A 20,190-nucleotide genomic window follows, 5' to 3' on the forward strand; every position below is an offset into this window, starting at 1 on the left:
AAAGAAGCAGTCGTTACTGCACACGTCAGAGGGGACATGTGACATTGTTGTCCGTATAGAGGCCCAGCCTGCCGGTAGTAAAGCTGAGATTCTAACTCGAGAATTCGGGATGTCTGCCCTGGTGTTCCAGTGTGTTTTGTCGCTGCACCAAACAAAGTAGGGAATTAGACAATATATTCAATTGTGTTTTATATTTTGCTTAGTTAGTTGTGTTTTATAATTCACAGCTCAAAACATATTTTGTAAAAAATGTTTGTTTTTTTCTATAAAGTGTATGGAATGTCGTCATTATAATATTTAAAATAAATATGTGGAATATAGTACTGTAAGTACTAATAGAGCTGAGCTGTTACAGAATAAACAAACGTGTATCATGACCTCAGTATTAGTACTTTTCTTTAATTTCTGATAAAATATTGAATACATATACACACAGCACACAACTAAAGTCCTTAATTTCCCTGCCTTGTAAAAAAGTTGTGAACGGCACACAAAGCACCAAAAGGAATCAAAGCGCCTATGAAGTCTTTTATTCCAACCATGTTCAGGTTTAGGTTCAGAAAACAAGCTTATTTGTAGCTTGGTCACCTGGTGAAGATATTATTAAATTATTATTATATGTTTATTATTAAATGACAGACTGAATAAACAGAAAACTAGAATACAAATCAGGGTTTATTAAATCATTTTAGAATTACTTTTGTGTTTAATAAATCACGGTGCAAATAACTTGCAAAATTGCTATACATAAAATGATACATAATAAAGCACATGCATGTGATGAAGTAAATACGTTCACGTGAGCAGAAAAGAAAAAGAAGAAGCCGAGAGATTATTTAGGCAAAGGTGAAGAAAAGCATTTTTTCTCTTTGGGATGAATACACGGTGCGAAAAGGACCAGCCCTCCTGTAAATACTCCAAAACTGATATGTAAATATACGTGTGTGTGTGTGTGTGTGATATACATAGAGGTGCTGTTTTGGCACTAATATGAATGACTCTGCTTTAGAAAGTGCTTACACACCGCGCTGAAGTCTGTCAGCACACAAAGGCACAGTGAAAGAGGCAAGGCCTCGGAAAATCAGAAAATAATGCATAAAAATTTACAAAGAATGTAAGACATGAGACGCCCTTCATCTCAGTCCCACTGATGATGCATATGATATGAAAATACACTTCACTGAATATATCGCAAGAATTAATTATTTGTGTTTTTTAAACTTAATACTGTAATTTAATGGATATGAAAGGTTGCCGGTGTCTTTTTGACCACTAGAGGCGCTGTAGAGCAACACACAAGTACATTAATCATTGATAATCATTCATTACTGTTTCTAAATGCATATAAAAATAGAAGATATTATAAAACGGATGCAAATGAGAATGGGCAATAAACATATGTGTCAACATGTCAAAATTTTCTAAACTTGCATGAGAAACTCGTAGACTGCTGTTGTGTTGAGTGGATATTAACATTTAAACTCTAACACCAGTGGAATAAACCTCCGCCTGCTAAACATTAGTGAGTTGCAAAGGTCTGGCATGCAATGGCTTCCATTCATACATATGTTAAACCCACGAGTCTTAATGTTACATCCCTAGCAATATCAATATATTTTTATATGCGAGACTCAGAACAATCGTCCGTGTCTGAGGGTCGAACGGCCAGACGGTCGAGGATTCGGCACGAGTACTGAATGCCGACAGGATGATTATGACTGATTTTGGTCATTTCCACTTCCTCACTTCATTTCGCCATGTTTGTGCCCTTTTTGTACTAAAAAGGGCACAAACATGGCGAAATGAAGTGAGGAAGTGGAAATGACCAAAATCAGTCATAATCATCCTGTCCTAGATTGGCTTGTTCATAATGCAAGTGCAGACAGAAATGCAGTGATAATGCGCAGCTATCTGCTTCGTATCTCTGACACAGAATTGCAGGCGGACGAGGCACCCAGGTGGCACAGCGGGATATTCCGCTAGCACACCAGCGCAGAGATTCTGAACTCCTAGGTTCGAAACTCTGCTTTGCCACCGGTCGGCTGGGCACCATCCAGCGGCCATAATTGGCAGTGCCTGCAGCAGACACGTTTGACCGGACTCTGCAGGTGGGGTCTTCAAACGCTGTGTAAGGACCCTGATTGGCAGATAGAGAGGCAGTGCAGAGTGATGGGTGAAAAAGAGTTGGAAGAGGCGTGAGCAGCAATATTCCCACCTACACTGCAATCAGAGATTCTCCAGCAGTGGAAGACAGATTGACTACACGCTCAATTGGGAGCAAAATGGGAGATGGGAGGTGGATGATTTGTGCCAAAAAACAAGGCATGGTTTTTATTTCAACCAGCTTTGGTCTGACAACAAATGAATCTTTTGAAAGCACTGGGGTCTGTGGCAAAGATCTCAAAATAAGGTAAGGTAAAAACATAAGAGTAGAAGAGAATAAGCAAGAAGGAAAAGAGAGAGAGAGCGAGGGTGTTGGGTTGAGTGCAGTCCTCTTCTTTACATGGTGGTAAACTGACTGTGGGCGTGTCTCAGCTTCTCGGCGATCTGAAGGTACAAAACGGCATTTATTATACAGACGGTTCTACTAAAAGTGCAGCCTGTACACAACTATGCATGCATTTATTTAACTTAATGTAGCATTAGGCATTATTACTAATGCTCTACAGCAGGGGTGCACACACAAATCACACTGACCTCATTCTGATGATTTACACTGAATGGTGTCGATCAGGTTTATGTATCTGGACAGGAGCTGCTGATACTGATTCTCAAGCAGCTTCCAAGTGTCCATCAGTAAGTGTGGACCCATATTTACACTTCATTATTTTCATGTTGAAAAAACTGATTCACACAAGCAGGTTGATCCAAAAATGCTGGTAAATATGCGGCACATTTTCTCATGTTTGGATATTTTTCCTCAGCCAGCAAGTTCCAAAACTGTCCAGCAGAGGCGCTTGACTTCATATGAATGTCAAATTGAGGGTTAAAATTTCTCCGTCCGCTTCTTCCATGTAAGAATGAAACAGCGTCTCCACAGTGTTCCTGCCTGAATTGAACCGTTTTGGTTTCTTTGTGCTTGGTTGTGCTCTCATCTTCACAAACAGTGCAGGGTACAAAAGAAAAAATGCAAAAATAGTGCAAACTGGCTACTGATGAATGAAAACTTGACCTGTTTGAATGAGGCGCGATCTACCAGCGTGCACTGTGCCATCGACTGGTAGATCACGATCGACGTACTGGGCGCCCCTGCTATACAGCAACTCTCTTAGAGCCCCCGGTCTTCAAAATGTAATTAATTATTTATTTACTTATTTGAGTTTCTACTTAATCTTGTTTTTATATTCTGGCCCATTTTATATTTTCATTTTTACCCTGTCCAAATTCATGATGTTATTTAAAAAGCTTTTGTGTTCCTGCTGATGGGAAATTGGATGAATCCATGATGAAGGTAAATTTCTTGATATTTTCTGATTTTGGTTGATTTAGTTGGTTTACTTTTGGTGACCTGGTGGTAGGAGCTTCCTCACTTGGGTCTGCTTTAGCAGGATCTGCATCAACAACTGAATCTTTCGTAGTCACCATACGTTGACCTTTGCACTTTAGTGGTGGGCGATGTGTTTGTTTGTTTATTGGGATTTTAACGTCATGTTTTACACTTTGGTTACATTCACGACAGGAACGGTAGTTACTCATTACACAAGATTCATCAGTTCACAAGTTTATATTGAACACAGTCATGGACAATTTTGTATCTACAATTCACCTTACTTGCACGTCTTTGGACTGTGGGAGGAAACCGGAGCACCCGGAGGAAACCCACGCAGACACGGGGAGAACGTGCAAACTCCACACAGAAAGGACCTGGACCGCCCCACCTGGGGATCGAACCCAGGACCTTCTTGCTGTGAGGCAACAGTGCTACCCACCGAGCCACCGTGCCGCCCCGGGCGATATGTATATCAAAATATGTGTCCATTCTCAAAGACTCGACGTAGACTATAGGTCAGGAATGTTACCTAAGGAATGTTATTACAAAAAACTGTGGTCCCGAGTTTGTGTATTTTTAACTCCATCTGGCCCCCACCAAGAACAATGTGGACACCCCTGCTATATGTAGCAGCCCTTAGGTTGAGAACCACCACTCTACAGAATCCATAGAGATAAATAAACATGGACACAGAGAACGTATGAAACTCTGTAGAATTTATAAACCATCTATAAGCTTTAAATTTACCGTCTCGTAGAATTTGGCCTGCTGCTCCAGGTACTGCTGCATCACTCTGTTGTAGTCATAGATACGGTTACTGTGGAAGTGGTTCATCTCCGCTGCAGGGCACAATCAGACATTCATTCATTCATTCATTTATTCATTCAATCATTCGGTTTTCATTTCAATCATTTCTCTTAGGATAAATAAAGTATCTGTCCATCTATTTACTTAATTATTCATTCACTTACTCATTCCTTTCTCAGTCATTTACTTCATTCAATTATTTGGTTTTCATTTCAATAATTTCTCTTAGAATAAATAAAGTATCTATCTAAAGTATTAATTTATTCCCTATTTAATTACTCATTTATTAATTTCTCATTCATTCATTCCTTATTCATTTATTCCTCGTTCATTTACTCATTTATTAATTTAGCAATTCATTCATTTATTCCTCATTCATTCATTTATCCATTCCAATAATTTCTCTCAAGATAAAGTATCTATTTACTTATTCAATCATTCATTTCTCGTTCATTTATTTATTTATTCATTCATTCATTTTTCTTAAAGTATCAGTATTTACCCATTTAATCATTCATTTACTCATTCATTCATCTATTCCTCATTCATTCATATATTCCTTATTCATTTATTCACTTGTTCATTTATTCATTTACTCATTAATTTATTCATTCATTCATTCCTCATTCATTTACTTATTTATTCATTCATTCATTCTTCGTTTTTCATTTCAATAATTTTCCTCAGGATAAATAAATAATCTATCTATTTACTCATTCAATCATTCCTCATTCATTCATTTCTCATTAATTTACTCATTCTTTCATTCATTGATTCCTCACTTACTTAGTCATTCATTCATTTACATTCATTTGTTTTTCATTTCGACAATTTCTCTCGAGATAAATTAAATGTCTATCTATTTACCCATTCAATCATGCATTCATTTACTCATTTATTCATTCATCAATTCCTCATTCATTTGTTCATTTCAATAATTTCCTAAATAAAGTACCTATCTATTTACTTATTCATTCATTCATTCATTCCTCATGCATTCGTTTACTCATTCTTTTATTCGTTTTTCATTTCAATAACTTCCCTCGGGATAAATAAAGTATCTATTTATTTACTCATTTGTTCATTCATCATTTATTTATTCATTTACTCATTAATTCATTCATTCATTCATTAATTCTTCATTTCAATAATTTCCCTCATTATTCATTCATTTACTCATTCATTCATTAATTTACTCATTCATTCATCACTCATTTACTCAGTTACTCATTTATTCATTGTACTGAAGTGCAAAAAGCCAATCAGATTGAGCCAATGCTAGTGAACTCAGAGCTCTGTCTTTTTACATCCACATTCTAAACAGCTCAGTTGCTAATAAATCAAACGGTTCTTTTTACTTCTTTTCAGGTTCTTGTGGGCTTCCGTACCTTGTAATGCATAAGACATGGTGCTCGCTCGCTTGGCCATGGTGACCTTTTCGGCCGGGGTTATCTTACTGGTGGCCACCAACTTGTCAGCCTCCTTTACCTTCTCGATGGCAGCCTGCAAAGATTCATGAATTACGATCAAGATCACGGTTTAGATCAGGACCTCAATGTTCCTGCAGATTTGTTTCAGATTTAGTACCTTGTGAACTCCAATGGTGTCAGGAAAACATCCCAGCATGCCTTTGTACTCGTTGTTTGTCTCCATGAGAAAGTGAAGATCCTTTTTGGGCTACAGACAGGAAACACAAATGCTGATTTATACACACACAGGAAAAGGAAATCCTCAGTTTTCCTGCATCATCAGAAAAAGCACTGAAAGGAATCTATGGAGCGCCTAGGAACGAATTTTTACTTGTTTCTGCTGCGCCTGTATCTACGGGTCGTCACAGCGGATCTGGTCTGCATTCCAGACCCTTCCTGACACAACTAACAGAGGTCCAAATGGCACCCAAATCCAGGAATGACCCAACTGGGCCCAGACAGACATAATCAATCACAAAAAGGACTGAGCTGCACACCAACAGTGCACTAAAAAGTGTGTCTCCCAATGGATAGGCTTTTTAGGCATTCCTACCCTGGGCATTAACCAATCACGTCCATGCAGACGCCCGACTGCAATTTAGTCATATCCAATCACCCAATTGCATTTCCCTTCCTGTACTGCTGCAGACCTCCACTCCTAATCAAGGAGAGCCATGACTAACACACGTGTGCAGTATCAACCGCTTCTTTTCACCTGCACCCAGCAGATTTATTTATTCACGTACTGATCTCTATTATCCCCCGTCTCTGTGCATCACCATCGATCAGCCAGCAGAGGGCGTAACTGCAGCACTGAATCACGCCGGCACTCCCACCCTTGGACAGCCAATCATTGTCTGTATAGGCGCCCATAGCTAGCGTATTTTATCATTGCACCACCACAGAGCCGCTATTAGACCTATTTAATACTTAATACTTAAGCTAAATACTAAAGCTTAGTCGCTTTAGACTAAAATATTATCAAAGCAGATTTCACACGTCACTCAAGTTAATGCAGCACTAAATATATTTGCATAAACATGCAGACGGCTGTTTTTTTATTGACGCTGTGCAGATTGCGTCAGTGTAAACAGGACATGAAGAGTCATACGGCCTGCACTAATGTTTGTGATGTGTCACATAAACTTGGCAACCACAGAAGCTACTATGCTAATTCCAGTAACAGTGTCTGGACGTAGCATAAACACAGAGCTCCAAGCTTGATATAATATAAAATGCATACTAACCAACCCTTCTAAATTTACATTTACATTTATCTAAAGCGACTTAAGGGTTACGGCTGAATTCAATTTGAGCGAGTTGTTGCTTATTCAGTGATAAATTGGCGCTGGTTATTTATCACAATAAATTCAAGAGGAGTTTGGAAGGAGAAGACGTTTATGCGTGTCTGAGTGGGGGATTGGGGGGGTATATATATTGAAAATATTTGTGTCTACAAAAAAGAGGCACAGCAAAAATAGTTGGGAACCAATGTTCTCTACCAATTTAAATTCTATCAATCAAGTGTCTGTTTTAAGTGGGCAGCTGTAGCCTAATGTTTCCACCGTACCTGCTCGGCCACCAACTGAGCAATTTCCTCGTAGGTCTTCCCCGCTGCTGTAAGAGCATCTGTTAGTGTGGATTCTCCTGCAGAAAAAACACCGTAACCACACAATTATAATCAATATTAACACAAATCATTAAAATCTGCATAAATATCCAGACAGCACTCTCAACCTTCATATCCACTGCTGGTGAAGACTAATGACAGGTTCTGGAAGGCTTTTCCAATTCGCTGGTATTCCTTCGGCAGTGCTAAGAGCAAAAAACAAAAAATGTAGAATACATATCGATCAATCAGAACTTTATAAACCATCCTTCAAAAATGTGCAATGCAAAACTATGGGACGCGTCACAATAAGGGATCTATTAACTGTCGGGCTGGTGGTGCATGTTGAACACAGCAGATATGATCAGCCATAAAGGGTCAAATCAAAAGGACCAGATATCTGGGTTGAAAATGACCTGTCTGTCTGTCTATCCATCTATCTAGCTGCCTGTCTGTCTATAGCAGGGGTGTCAAACTCATTTTCACCGAGGGCCACATCAGCATTATTGTGGCCCTCAAAGGGCCGATTGTAACGTATCCTGCTGTGATTGCAGTCTGTTGTTTTTCTTGGAGGCTGAATTCTGCATTTATATTGTCCTCCTTTACCACAGACACGGCCTCATAACAAGAGACGCACAGACAGACAGCTCTCTTCAGAATACAGTCGGTTTTATTTGCTTCCCAGCTGTGCGATACACTGTGTGCATCAAAATGAAGTAAAAATACAAATAATAAAAACAATAAAGAACTTAATACAGTAAAAGCACACAGCTGTAGTCAGGTGTTACATCTGGTACAATATGAGATTTAACCAAACGTAAAATAGCGCTAACGAGTTTGTAACTAAAACGCTGTGATATACTCACTAAACATTAACAAACAACTGAGAATATAAACGCCACTACTTACAGACGATGCTTTGGTATTATACTGCAAGGTAATTATCTGTATTTATTTATTATTGTTTACGTTACTGACTACGCTACCCCGTGTTCTTCTGCAGTAAAAGTCACATGGCTACTCAGCGAGGTCAAAGTTAGTTGCCATGACTACGATGTCAACAGTTGAATTTAAAGGCGCAGGAGTCCCATTAAATTATAAGTGCGTCTCTGTAACGACTCGAACCATCACAACAATCGTACAGTCGTTTAAGCTCTCGCGGGCCACATAAAATGATGTGGCGGGCCGGATCTGGCCCGCGGGCCGTGAGTTTGACACCCCTGGTCTATAGTCTATCTGTCTGTCTGTTTATCTGCCTGTCTTTCTATCTATAATCTGTTTATCTATCTACCTGTTTGCCTGTCTATCTATCTATCTATCTATCTATCTATCTATCTATCTATCTATCTATCTGTCTTTTTGCCTGTATATCCATCTATCTGTCTATCTATCTGTCTGTCTCTTTCTAATCTGTCTCTTTATGTCTGTATCTGTCTATCTATAATCTGTCTGTCCGTCCGTCCGTCCGTCCGTCCGTCCGATTCTGAAATGACTTTACACAGATGATTTAAATTAATCAGTGCTCAATTATCTGTGTATCCACTGTTGACCACAACATCACTCACTAATCAGTCAGACTGAGTACTGGTCTGTTACTCACGTCCTGTACAGCGCTTCCAGTGTTCATGTCCGACAGTCAGCAGGTCCTTCACTCCGTCGTCCATCGACTTGGTGAAACGACTAAACTGCTCAGACTTCTGCTCCCTACGAGCGCAGACACACAAACACACACACACACACAGTAATAATAATACCTGGAATTTAACCACTAAGCCCTGTGGTCTGTGGTCAAAACCAACGTTTGTTATAGCAAAGCTTTGTTGTGTTTATTTACACAGTTCCTCTTTTTTTAATCTAGATTCTGATTGTGAAGGTTCATATTTAACACACATCCCAGAATCCCTATTCATGTAGGAATCAATATCACGTACTGAGGGTCACGCACTGCTCTAAGTTATTCACCGTCTCTGTGCAGCGCCTCAACCAGCCAACAGAGGCCGCAATCGCAGCAGCCATTGACAATCCAATTAAAGATCTCTCTACACAGACACATTTTGCGTCGTCCTACACTCCCAAGAAGAGGGCGTGTCTAAATTCTTAGATTCCCTAAAATGCTCCTACTGAGGCGCCTTAATTCTGAGTGATGATCTGACTGAATAACGAGGGAGCGTCCGACGGCAGCTGATCGGGTAGGTAGTAGGGAGCAAGGCAGCTCACACTTCAAGAAGGTCCAGGTCTGGCAGTCCCTCTGGCTCGATGGTAGAGAAGATCAACACGCCCACGGTGTCGTCCTTTTCTGCTTTTCTCTTCCCCGTTTTCCAGTCCTGTACAGAGACGATAAATCAAACCCAGGTCAGAGAGGTCGCACACGCTTAATTTAGGCGAAGGATTATTTATTTTCATTTACATTTCGTACCTTTTCGTCTTTGTATGTGAGAAACAGCTGGAAGACTTCGCTGTTGGAGACGATCGGGTGTCGGCACATCCTGGACATCCAGGCCTGCAGCCTCTCCATGCGCATCTTAATGAATTCCTCCTCGAACCGTCCTGGCAGAGAGAAGCAAGCGCGAGTATTAGTAGGGTTACGATTAAGGTCCTACCTAATTCAAGTGTCTCACATTTACCACTTAATCTGCACTATGAGGCGTCCTAGCAATCCTACGGCAATTCAGTTAGCAATCGCTTAGTCAAAATGGGTGCTTTCATGTGAGAAGCTGCTAAACCGCGTTTGTGCTGCACTTTCATCTTTTAAAGCACAAATCCCCACAGATAATCTACACGCTCCACCATCACATCACAACTCTTTACTGTCGTTATGTAATGCCCACCGTTGAAGACGCAGGTTTGGTTCCCAAAAACTGGTGGAAACGCGGGTCGGTTCTCTACAAAACACCAAGGTTCCTGAAACCTGAACAGAACCGGTTCAAGAACCAGAACCAGAGTTCTTTTGTTGGAAAAGCGCTAAGTGTTTATCTGGATTTTCCTCCCTGTTTCACTTTTAAACTTGTGTTACAGCTCCAGCTTCTGAGAAATTGTGAGAATCAGAATCAGCTTCTCCCAGAGTCTAAAACGCTTCTGGTTGAAAATAAAGCTTAACGTGGTTTAATGTAGTAAAAGAAGGAGACAGGAGCACTAAACTTCTCTTCATTATTCCTGCTCATAAGTTCCTCCACTAATCACATTCCGTACAATAAATCATGTTAAGCTTTGTTCTTACAACCTGAGTCGCTTTTACTGCGTCATATCAAACAGTTCATCTCATTAGAGGAGCTTTGAAAAGGTCAGCTGGAACAAAACGGACCTGATGCCAAGGACGACAGGATTTATCCGCTGATATTAAAACACTGTGTGTTTAAGAGCGTGATGGACGTCCTCTTACCCGTCACTTGCTTGTCAGGGAGAGATGGGATCGGGATGGCCGAACCGAATTTATCCAGAAGTCTCTCATACAACCAATCAAAGTGCTTGTATCGATGATTGACAGGTTTGTTTGTGGTCTGGAAAAAAGAGAGTACATTTGTTTTTATTATGGTTGTTTTTTTAATCGTGCTTTTTTATTTTTAAATGTGTATCTCGCCGAACTTACGTTGGGTATTACTTGGTACTCGATGTAGCTCTTGAGGCCGTACATTTTGGAGCCCTTTTTGGGATCTGCTACGACGCAGTCCAGCTGGCCCTCGGGATACTCCCACACAGGGCCGACATCGCCACTCTGGAACCCAAAAAAATGGTGCACAGTCAACACAGAACGGGGCACAGCAAACAAATCCGACTCCTTTACAGAAGACAAGCTTAAAGTATGTAATTAATCATGATCCATTAATCACAATCCAGATCTGGGCTAGTTAAACACTCGGACAGTTTATTGTATGTAATTTTTAGGTACACAATTATACCATAGTATGTTTGCTGCTCAGTATGAATGGTCTCACTGCTGTAAATAACATTGTGTCCCTATTTCTTCAAAACATTGCTCCATCCATCTATCTATCTCCCTACCCATCTTTCCATCCATCTATCCAACCATCCGTCCATCCATCTACTATCTATTCATCCATCCATCTACCTACCCATCTGTCCGTCCATCCATTCATCCATTCAGCCTGCCCATCCATCCATCTATCTATCTACCTACCCATCTTTCCATCCATCCATCCATTTATCCATCAACCTACCAACACATCCATCCATCTATCCATAATACATCCATCAATCTAATTATCTATCATCCATCTACCTACCTACCAACACATCCATCCATCCATCTATCCATCATCCATCCATCTATCCATCCACCTACCAACACATCCATCCATCCATATATCCATCATCCATCCATCCATCCATCCATCTACCTACCAACACATCCATCCATCCATCTATCCATCCATCTATCCATCATCCATCTATCCATCCATCCACCTACCTACCTACCTACCTACCTACCTACCAACACATCCGTCCATTCATCCATCATCCATCCATCCATCCATCTACCTACCTACCAACACATCCGTCCTTTAATCTATCCATCATCCATCCATCTTTCTACCTACCTACCAATTAACACCATACATCCATCCATCCACCCCACTCATCCATCCGCTTTAGTTTCTTTATTAGGATTTTATTGTCATGTTTTCCACCTGTAACTGTAGTTAAGGGCGGCACGGTGGCTAGCACTGTCGCCTCACAGCAAGAAGGTCCTGGGTTCGATCCCCAGGTGGGGCGGTCTGGAACCTTTCTGTGTGGAGTTTGCATGCTCTCCCTGTGTCTACGTGGGTTTACTCCGGCTACTCCAGTTTCCTCCCACAGTCCAAAAACGTGCAAGTGAGGTGAATTGGAAACACTAAATTGTCCATGACTGTGTTCGATATAAACTTGTGAACTGATGAATCTTGTGTAATGAGTAACTACAGTTCTGTCATGAATGTAACCAAAATAAAAAACATGACATTAAAATCCTAATAAACAAACTGTTACTGCTAACACAAGATTCATCAGATTCATCTTTGTACTGTGGGAGGAAACCGACACAGACACGGGGAGAACATGCAAACTTCATACAGATAGGACCCGGACCGCCCCACCTGGGAATCAAACTCAGGACAGTGCTACCCACCGAGCCACAGGCCATCATATATATATATATATAAATAAGAGAAAGAGAGATGATGATGATCTTACATAGACAGACAGTTTGGGTCCTTTGCCGGCCTGTTTGGACAGGAGGTACAACTCAGGTCCTGATTTAGAGAAACCAGGAAATCTGCAGAGTAAAAAACATTACAAAGGAAAAGTTACACCTTATCAGACCTTATCAGAGCAGGTGATATAAATAAACATAAAAATGAAACTCGTTTTACTTGTTGAGGGTGATTTTCATGGAGGATCCATGAGCTCCTCTGTTCATTGCTCCACCTTCTCCTGATTCAGCCTCACCAAACCCACCCGAGGACTTCCTGTCGTCCCAATCATCGTCCCACTCGTCGTCATCCCCACCTTCAAACACATTCCAGCTTATTAAACTGAAAATCTAAATTATTATGCATATCAAACCTGTAACATACACTGATCAGCCATAACATTAAAACCACCTTCTTGTTTCTACACTCACTGTCCATGTTATCAGCTCCACTTACCATATAGAAGCACTTTGTAGTTCTACAATTACTGACTGTAGCCCATCTGTTTCTCTACATACTGTTTCTCAGGACCCCCACAGGACCACCACAGAGCAGGTATTATTTAGGTGGTGGATGATTCTCAGCACTGCAGTGACACTGACATGGTGGTGGTGTGTTAGTGTGTGTTGTGCTGGTATGAGTGGATCAGACACAGCAGCGCTGCTGGAGTTTTTAAACACCTCACTGTCACTGCTGGACTGAAAATAGTCCACCAACCAAAAATATCCAGCCGACAGCGCCCTGTGGGCAGCGTCCTGTGACCACTGATGAAGGTCTAGAAGATGACCGACTCAAACAGCAGCAATAGATGAGCGATCGTCTCTGACTTTACATCTACAAGGTGGACCAACTAGGTAGGCGTGTCTAATAGAGTGGACAGTGAGTGGACACGGTATTTAAAAACTCCAGGAGCGCTGCTGTGTCTGATCCACTCATACCAGCACAACACACACTAACACACCACCACCATGTCAGTGTCACTGCAGTGCTGAGAATCATCCACCACCTAAATAATACCTGCTCTGTGGTGGTCCTGAGAAACAGTATGTAGAGAAACAGAACTACAAAGCTCTTCTATATGGTACAGGGGTTGGACAAAATAACTGAAACACCTGTCATTTTAGTGTGGGAGGTTTCATGGCTAAATTGGACCAGTCTGGTGGCCAATCTTCATTAATTGCACATTGCACCAGTAAGAGCAGAGTGTGAAGGTTCAATTAGCAGGGTAAGAGCACAGTTTTGCTCAAAATATTGCAATGCACACAACATTATGGGTGACATGCCAGAGTTCAAAAGAGGACAAATTGTTGGTGCACGTCTTGCTGGCGCATCTGTGACCAAGACAGCAAGTCTTTGTGATGTATCAAGAGCCACGGTATCCAGGGTAATGTCAGCATACCACCAAGAAGGACAAACCACATCCGACAGGATTAACTGTGGACGCAAGAGGAAGCTGTCTGAAAGGGATGTTCGGGTGCTAACCCGGATTGTATCCAAAAAACATAAAACCACGGCTGCCCAAATCACGGCAGAATTAAATGTGCACCTCAACTCTCCTGTTTCCACCAGAACTGTCCGTCGGGAGCTCCACAGGGTCGATATACACGGCCGGGCTGCTATAGCCAAACCTTTGGTCACTCGTGCCGATGCCAAACGTCGGTTTCAATGGTGCAAGGAGCGCAAATCTTGGGCTGTGGACAATGTGAAACATGTATTGTTCTCTGATGAGTCCACCTTTACTGTTTTCCCCACATCCGGGAGAGTTACGGTGTGGAGAAGCCCCAAAGAAGCGTACCACCCAGACTGTTGCATGCCCAGAGTGAAGCATGGGGGTGGATCAGTGATGGTTTGGGCTCCCATATCATGGCATTCCCTTGGCCCAATACTTGTGCTAGATGGGCGCGTCACTGCCAAGGACTACCGAACCATTCTGGAGGACCATGTGCATCCAATGGCGGTGCCGTGTATCAGGATGACAATGCACCAATACACACAGCAAGACTGGTGAAAGATTGGTTTGATGAACATGAAAGTGAAGTTGAACATCTCCCATGGCCTGCACAGTCACCAGATCTAAATATTATTGAGCCACTTTGGGGTGTTTTGGAGAAGCGAGTCAGGAAACGTTTTCCTCCACCAGCATCACGTAGTGACCTGGCCACTGTCCTGCAAGAAGAATGGCTTAAAATCCCTCTGACCACTGTGCAGGACTTGTATGTCATTTCCAAGACGAATTGACGCTGTATTGGCCGCAAAAGGAGGCCCTACACCATACTAATAAATTATTGTGGTCTAAAACCAGGTGTTTCATTTATTTTGTCCAACCCCTGTAAGTGGAGCTGATAACATGGACAGTGAGTGTAGAAACAAGGAGGTGGTTTTAATGTTATGGCTGATCGGTGTACATACACACACATACTCACTCAGCAGCAAAGTAAACACAGAGATTCTCATGCTCGATCGATGACATTCCCGTCCACAGGACATTATATGTATAAATGTAAATTAGGATTAACTTTAAAATGCATTTTTTTTATTAAGCAAAGTGTCCTGCACATCGATCTAAATGCAAATTTATGATATACAGTATATTAACATTAATAAAAACTCCCTACAACACTAAAATAATTGAATTTTATCACTTCCCCCCCTCTCGAACACAACACTTTAGAACAGGGGTGTCAAACTCACGGCCCGCGGGCCAGATCCGGCCCGCCACGTGATGTTAAGCGAGAGCTTAAACGACTGTACGATTGTTGTGATGGTTCGAGTCGTTACAGAGACGCACTTATAATTTAATGGGACTCCTGCGCCTTTAAACGGCAACCGGTGACATCGTAGTCATGGCAACTAACTTTGACCTTCGCTGAGAAGCCATGTGACTTTTACGGCAAAAGAAGGTGGGCAGTAATGTAAACAATAATAATAAATATAAATAATTATCTTGCAGTATAATACCAAAGTATCGTCTGTAAGTAGTCGCGTTTATATTCTCAGTTGTTTGTAATTGTTTAGTGAGTATATCACAGCGCTTTAGTTACAAATTTACCGTAATTAAATACAATTGTTACCGTTACTATAGCAATTAGTATCTTTACACAAAATGCTAACTCGTTACCTCTATTTTACGTTTGGTTAAATCTCATATTGTACCAGATGTAACACTTGACTACAGCTGTGTGCTTTTACTGTATTAAGTTCTTTATTTTTTTTATTGTTTGTATTTTTACTTCATTTTGATGCACACAGTGTATCGCAGAGCTGGGAAGCAAATAAAACCGACTGTGTTCTGAAGAGAGCTGTCTGTCTGTCTGTCTGTCTGTCTGTCTGTCTAGCTGAGAAAGGGGGATAAACTATTAGTGAGGGCAGAATGATTGTCTTAAAAATACACTGTAAAATCCTAAATAAACTGCATCTCTCACAATGCATGCTGATTTTGTGACCTGCAAAGTGACCCATCCCGCCAGTAGATGATGTTACACATATTTACACATGATCCTAAAATGTACAAGAAGATAATTAAGAAAATTAAGCATAAGGAGGAAATTTAATGAAAATGAAAACAAGTTTGTGCTTCAGGAAGAGAAACCGGTGCGTCTCTTGTGTTATGAGGCCGTGTCTGTGGTAAAGGAGGACAATATAAATGCAGAATTCAGCCTCCAAGAAAAACAGCAGACTGCAATCACAGCAGGATACGTTACAATCGGCCCTTTGAGGGCCACAATAATGCTGATGTGGCCCTCGGTGAAAATTTGTTTGTCACCCCTGCTTTAGAATGAAATATAATCTGTCAGAAATCCTTTTTTTTCTGCATATTTTAATCTTTATTTATCCATAATAAATGTAGAATAATGTGGTTAAAATCCATCTTTTAGTCACTCAGTCCTGTTACCCTCACATATTCATCCTTCTGATAATAAACAGGTCGCTGGTTCAAGCCCCACCACTGCAAGGTTGCTGCTGTTGGGCCTTTGAGCAAGGCACTTAACCCTCAATTGCTTAAACTGTATACTGTAAGTCGCTTTGGATAAAGGTGTCTGCTAAATGCCAAAAATGTAAATGTAAATGTCATGCATGCAAACGGCACCCGTTGGGTCAAAGTTACGGCCTTTCCTTGGCACACTCATGCCTGTGAGTCTGGAGAACAGTTCAACCCATGCAGCGTTACAGTCAGAGCGTTACGGTCGCACACACGGCGTGCACGGTGTACCTGTGTAATCGATTAAATACGGATATGGATAAATGTCTTTGGAAAGAAAGAGAAAGCTTTCATTAAAATCTAAGATTAAAACCTACAGAGTAGTTACACTGTAGATTTATATTAGATTTCACATCAATCATTAAATTTTACTCATAAATTAAATGATAGAATCAATAGAAGCTACAATACACAGCACAGCTACATTAATAGCTGAATGTAAACCTAGAACATCTTGGCCTTGGCCGCCCATGATCCTGTCGCCGGTTTACCGCTGTTCCTTCCTTGTAGCACTTCTGATAGATACTGACCACTGCAGACTGCAGTTTTGGAGACGCTCCGACCCAGTCGTCTAGCCCTTATAAGATCTGGCCCTTATGCCCTTTGGCCCTTATGCCTGGTCAGTGTATAATCATGGCTTACATAATCCTAAAAATCAGCTGGTTTATTCGATTTGTTCTTGGGAAATTCAGACATCCCACCACTATTTGCGTCTATAACAGTCACGTGAATTTTAAGAGTGCCTGTAAGAATTTGTCCACTTCATTTCACTGATGTTAAAGAAGAAGGCGGCCTGGCTCACACCTTGGATATCAGTTTATTCCAAGGCTTTAGGTGAGGCTCACTCACAACCAGCCAATCGGATCGGATTTTGCTTTCTTTACTCCTACAGACCTATATTTCAGGTTCATATGGCGATGCACCATCAATTAACCAGCAGAGGTCGCAATTGCAGCACCCTCAGACGAGCCCATCATCGCGAATAATAATAATAATATGTCTATTATTATTATTATTATATTATTTTATTACTTTTTTGTAATGTTTGGCCAAAATTGCATTCTAAACAGTCACATTTACAGTCATTACAGTCATTTTTAAAGTTTGGTGATTATTTGAAGATAGATACGTTATTGATCCCTTGCAGGAAATTTCTTTGTCACAGCGGCTCACATCAGACAAACAACTAGTTAAATACATTTAAACATTCACTGACAAGTATAAAAACAACCCAAAACATAACGTAAAACGTAAAATAAAACAATAACAAACAATTAAACACTGTAAGACACGTAACAGGCTGCCACAACAGGCGCCAGGTCCAACAATTGTCCAAAAACATTACACAATTTTATACAACAAAAATACAATCCCATCATAAAAGTACATTTGTACTATAATAGCACGACTTTAAGAGACTAAAGATTCAATATTTTACCAATAATACCAATAACAAAGGAACCTAGACTGACACCTTACAGATTTAACCCTGTTTATTTCTCCTATTGTCGTCTTTTAATAAAATAAAATAAAATAAATGAGCAGGACCATCAGTTACCTGGGCCTGAGTACGCCTGAGGGTGGCCATGTCCAGCAGAACCCCACGCGTTCCCAGTCTGCCCAGTCTCCGTGCCCTCCGGCTGGGCTGCCCAGTTATTGGAGAATCCTCCAGACGCGTTGGTATCAAACACCGCCCAGGGGTCATTACCATTACTCGTCTGGTAGGGAAAAAGGTAATAAAACAGCAGGAATGTTACAAAGCGGAGAGGTTTTTGTGTCGATGAGACTCCATGGTACAGTGAGAATAAGATCAGGCATCAGTCATTAATTAGTTTAATTAAGGAAATTAAACTTAATTTAATTACATTTTATACCAACTCTGGGTATAAAAATCATACAAGATTTGTTTGTGATTAATAAAGATTGTGTATTTATATAAAGATATTGAGTTTTTTAAGCTTGTGTTTTCCTCCTTAAATGAATAACGTCCTTAATTCTTTTACAGTTTTACAATGTAATGTTACTCCAGATTGAGTCAAAACCTGTTAAACTACAGTAGATTTGCAATCTGATGAGGTATAATGTGAAGTTTCAAACTGGTTTTTATACCAATTTTCAGAGTATAAGGAAGTTACAACCAGTGCCGGGTCCCTGACCCTGTCACACAGATAACAAGAGAAGGAGGAAGACAGAAGGTCACTGATATGAATGTTTTCACCGTTCAGGATAAAAGATAAGCAAAATAAAAACAATGAGGCCTTGAGGAGCTAAAGTTTGGATAAAAAGCTTTTCTTATTTTTTTTTTCTTCTTTACTTTATAGATCCGTACAAACTATTTTCTGTACAGAGATGAAACAGGTCACAGAATTAGTAAACGTTTCATTTAAACAAAAATAATTTGTATTATTTTTATTATTTCAACTATTATTGTTATTATTAGCTTAACTATTATTATTATTATTATGACTATTATTATTAGTAGTAGTAGTATTGTTATTATAATTTTAATTATTAGTATTATAATTATTATTAGTATTATTATTATAATTGTTATTATTATTTTAACTATTATTATTATTATAAGTAGTAGTATTGTTATTAATATTATTATTTTCATTATTATTATGACTCTTGGGTCTTCAGGCTTCTAAGCAGTTTGTTCATTATTCATCTGATTGTATCCCTCTATCTTATTGATCACCGTGCTTGTACTGTCACATTAATGTTAGATATTTAATGTTGCTATTAGTTCTATAAGTGCGTTTAAAGGGGAAGTGGGATGGACGGCGTCCTTTGATCGATTGGATGTGGACTTTCTCCAGTCAGGAAACGTGGTCACGACGAGCTCCTACACGCCGCTGACGTCGAAAGAACCTCTGGCCTTGATGACGAAAAGGCCGGTGTGCAAAAAAACACAATCAAAATGACAACAACGGCTGGCTCACTTATTCTAGATATTTTTAATGAACAAAAAACAAACATGCCATGCACCAAGGCCGTGGCCATGAATTAAACGTTTGTGTGTGTGTTGGGGGCATTCCAAAACATTCCATTCATCAGTAACTGATGGGATCACTGACAGATCCAAACATTACACATTAGCATATTGAAAGGGTGGGCGTTTTAAGCATATCCAAATATTTGGGGGGGGGTTAAGTCTTGTCCCCTGCAATATACATTGTGAGTACGGTCTTGCCATGCACTGAGAAAGAGGCTTTGCCATGCTTTATTATTGATATTATAAAAAACATTATTTATATGGTAATAAGACCATCCCAGTTGTAGCCTAGTGGTTAAAGGTGCTGGACTAGTAATCAAAAGGTTGCTGGTTTAAACCCCACCAGTGACAGGTTGCCACTGTTGGGCCCTTAACCCTCATTTGGTTAGATTATATACTGTTACAGTACCGTAAGTCACTTCAGATAAAATAAAACCCCAAAAAATGTAGCTCTATTTTCTACACGACATTAAACATTCTGAGGAATTTCTCCAGCATTTTTGACACCGATTTCCATCCAGTGCATCTGCAGCACACGTGTAATTCCACAGATTCTCCGTCTTTCTTTGTACTTTCAAAAGAACAGAAAGCTCGCCGACCCAACAGGAGTAAAGAACAGATGCTTTATCATTCCATACGTACGACTATATAA

The 20,190-nt window shown here is 40.3% G+C and overlaps 1 protein-coding gene across 2 annotated transcripts in view; it reads right to left on the reverse strand.

Moving 5' to 3' along the window:
- Positions 1 to 1,778: 1,778 nt before the first annotated feature.
- snx9b (sorting nexin 9b) overlaps positions 1,779 to 20,190 on the reverse strand; it is a 38,659-nt gene continuing 20,247 nt past the window's right edge. For both annotated transcript variants that reach the window (XM_063002407.1, XM_063002406.1), the window contains 14 exons: positions 18,099 to 18,258; positions 12,742 to 12,877; positions 12,563 to 12,644; positions 10,962 to 11,087; positions 10,755 to 10,872; positions 9,792 to 9,922; positions 9,593 to 9,699; positions 8,976 to 9,079; positions 7,504 to 7,581; positions 7,337 to 7,413; positions 5,885 to 5,974; positions 5,686 to 5,800; positions 4,238 to 4,329; positions 1,779 to 2,547 (listed from right to left, as the gene is read on the reverse strand). In XM_063002407.1, the coding sequence (XP_062858477.1) occupies positions 2,500 to 2,547; positions 4,238 to 4,329; positions 5,686 to 5,800; positions 5,885 to 5,974; positions 7,337 to 7,413; positions 7,504 to 7,581; positions 8,976 to 9,079; positions 9,593 to 9,699; positions 9,792 to 9,922; positions 10,755 to 10,872; positions 10,962 to 11,087; positions 12,563 to 12,644; positions 12,742 to 12,877; positions 18,099 to 18,258 (1,464 nt within the window). In that variant the 3' untranslated portion in view covers positions 1,779 to 2,499. The remainder of the gene's footprint in view (positions 2,548 to 4,237; positions 4,330 to 5,685; positions 5,801 to 5,884; positions 5,975 to 7,336; positions 7,414 to 7,503; positions 7,582 to 8,975; positions 9,080 to 9,592; positions 9,700 to 9,791; positions 9,923 to 10,754; positions 10,873 to 10,961; positions 11,088 to 12,562; positions 12,645 to 12,741; positions 12,878 to 18,098; positions 18,259 to 20,190) is intronic.

This window comes from Trichomycterus rosablanca, chromosome 9 (genome assembly GCF_030014385.1).
Source record: "Trichomycterus rosablanca isolate fTriRos1 chromosome 9, fTriRos1.hap1, whole genome shotgun sequence".
Lineage (NCBI taxonomy): Eukaryota > Metazoa > Chordata > Actinopteri > Siluriformes > Trichomycteridae > Trichomycterus > Trichomycterus rosablanca.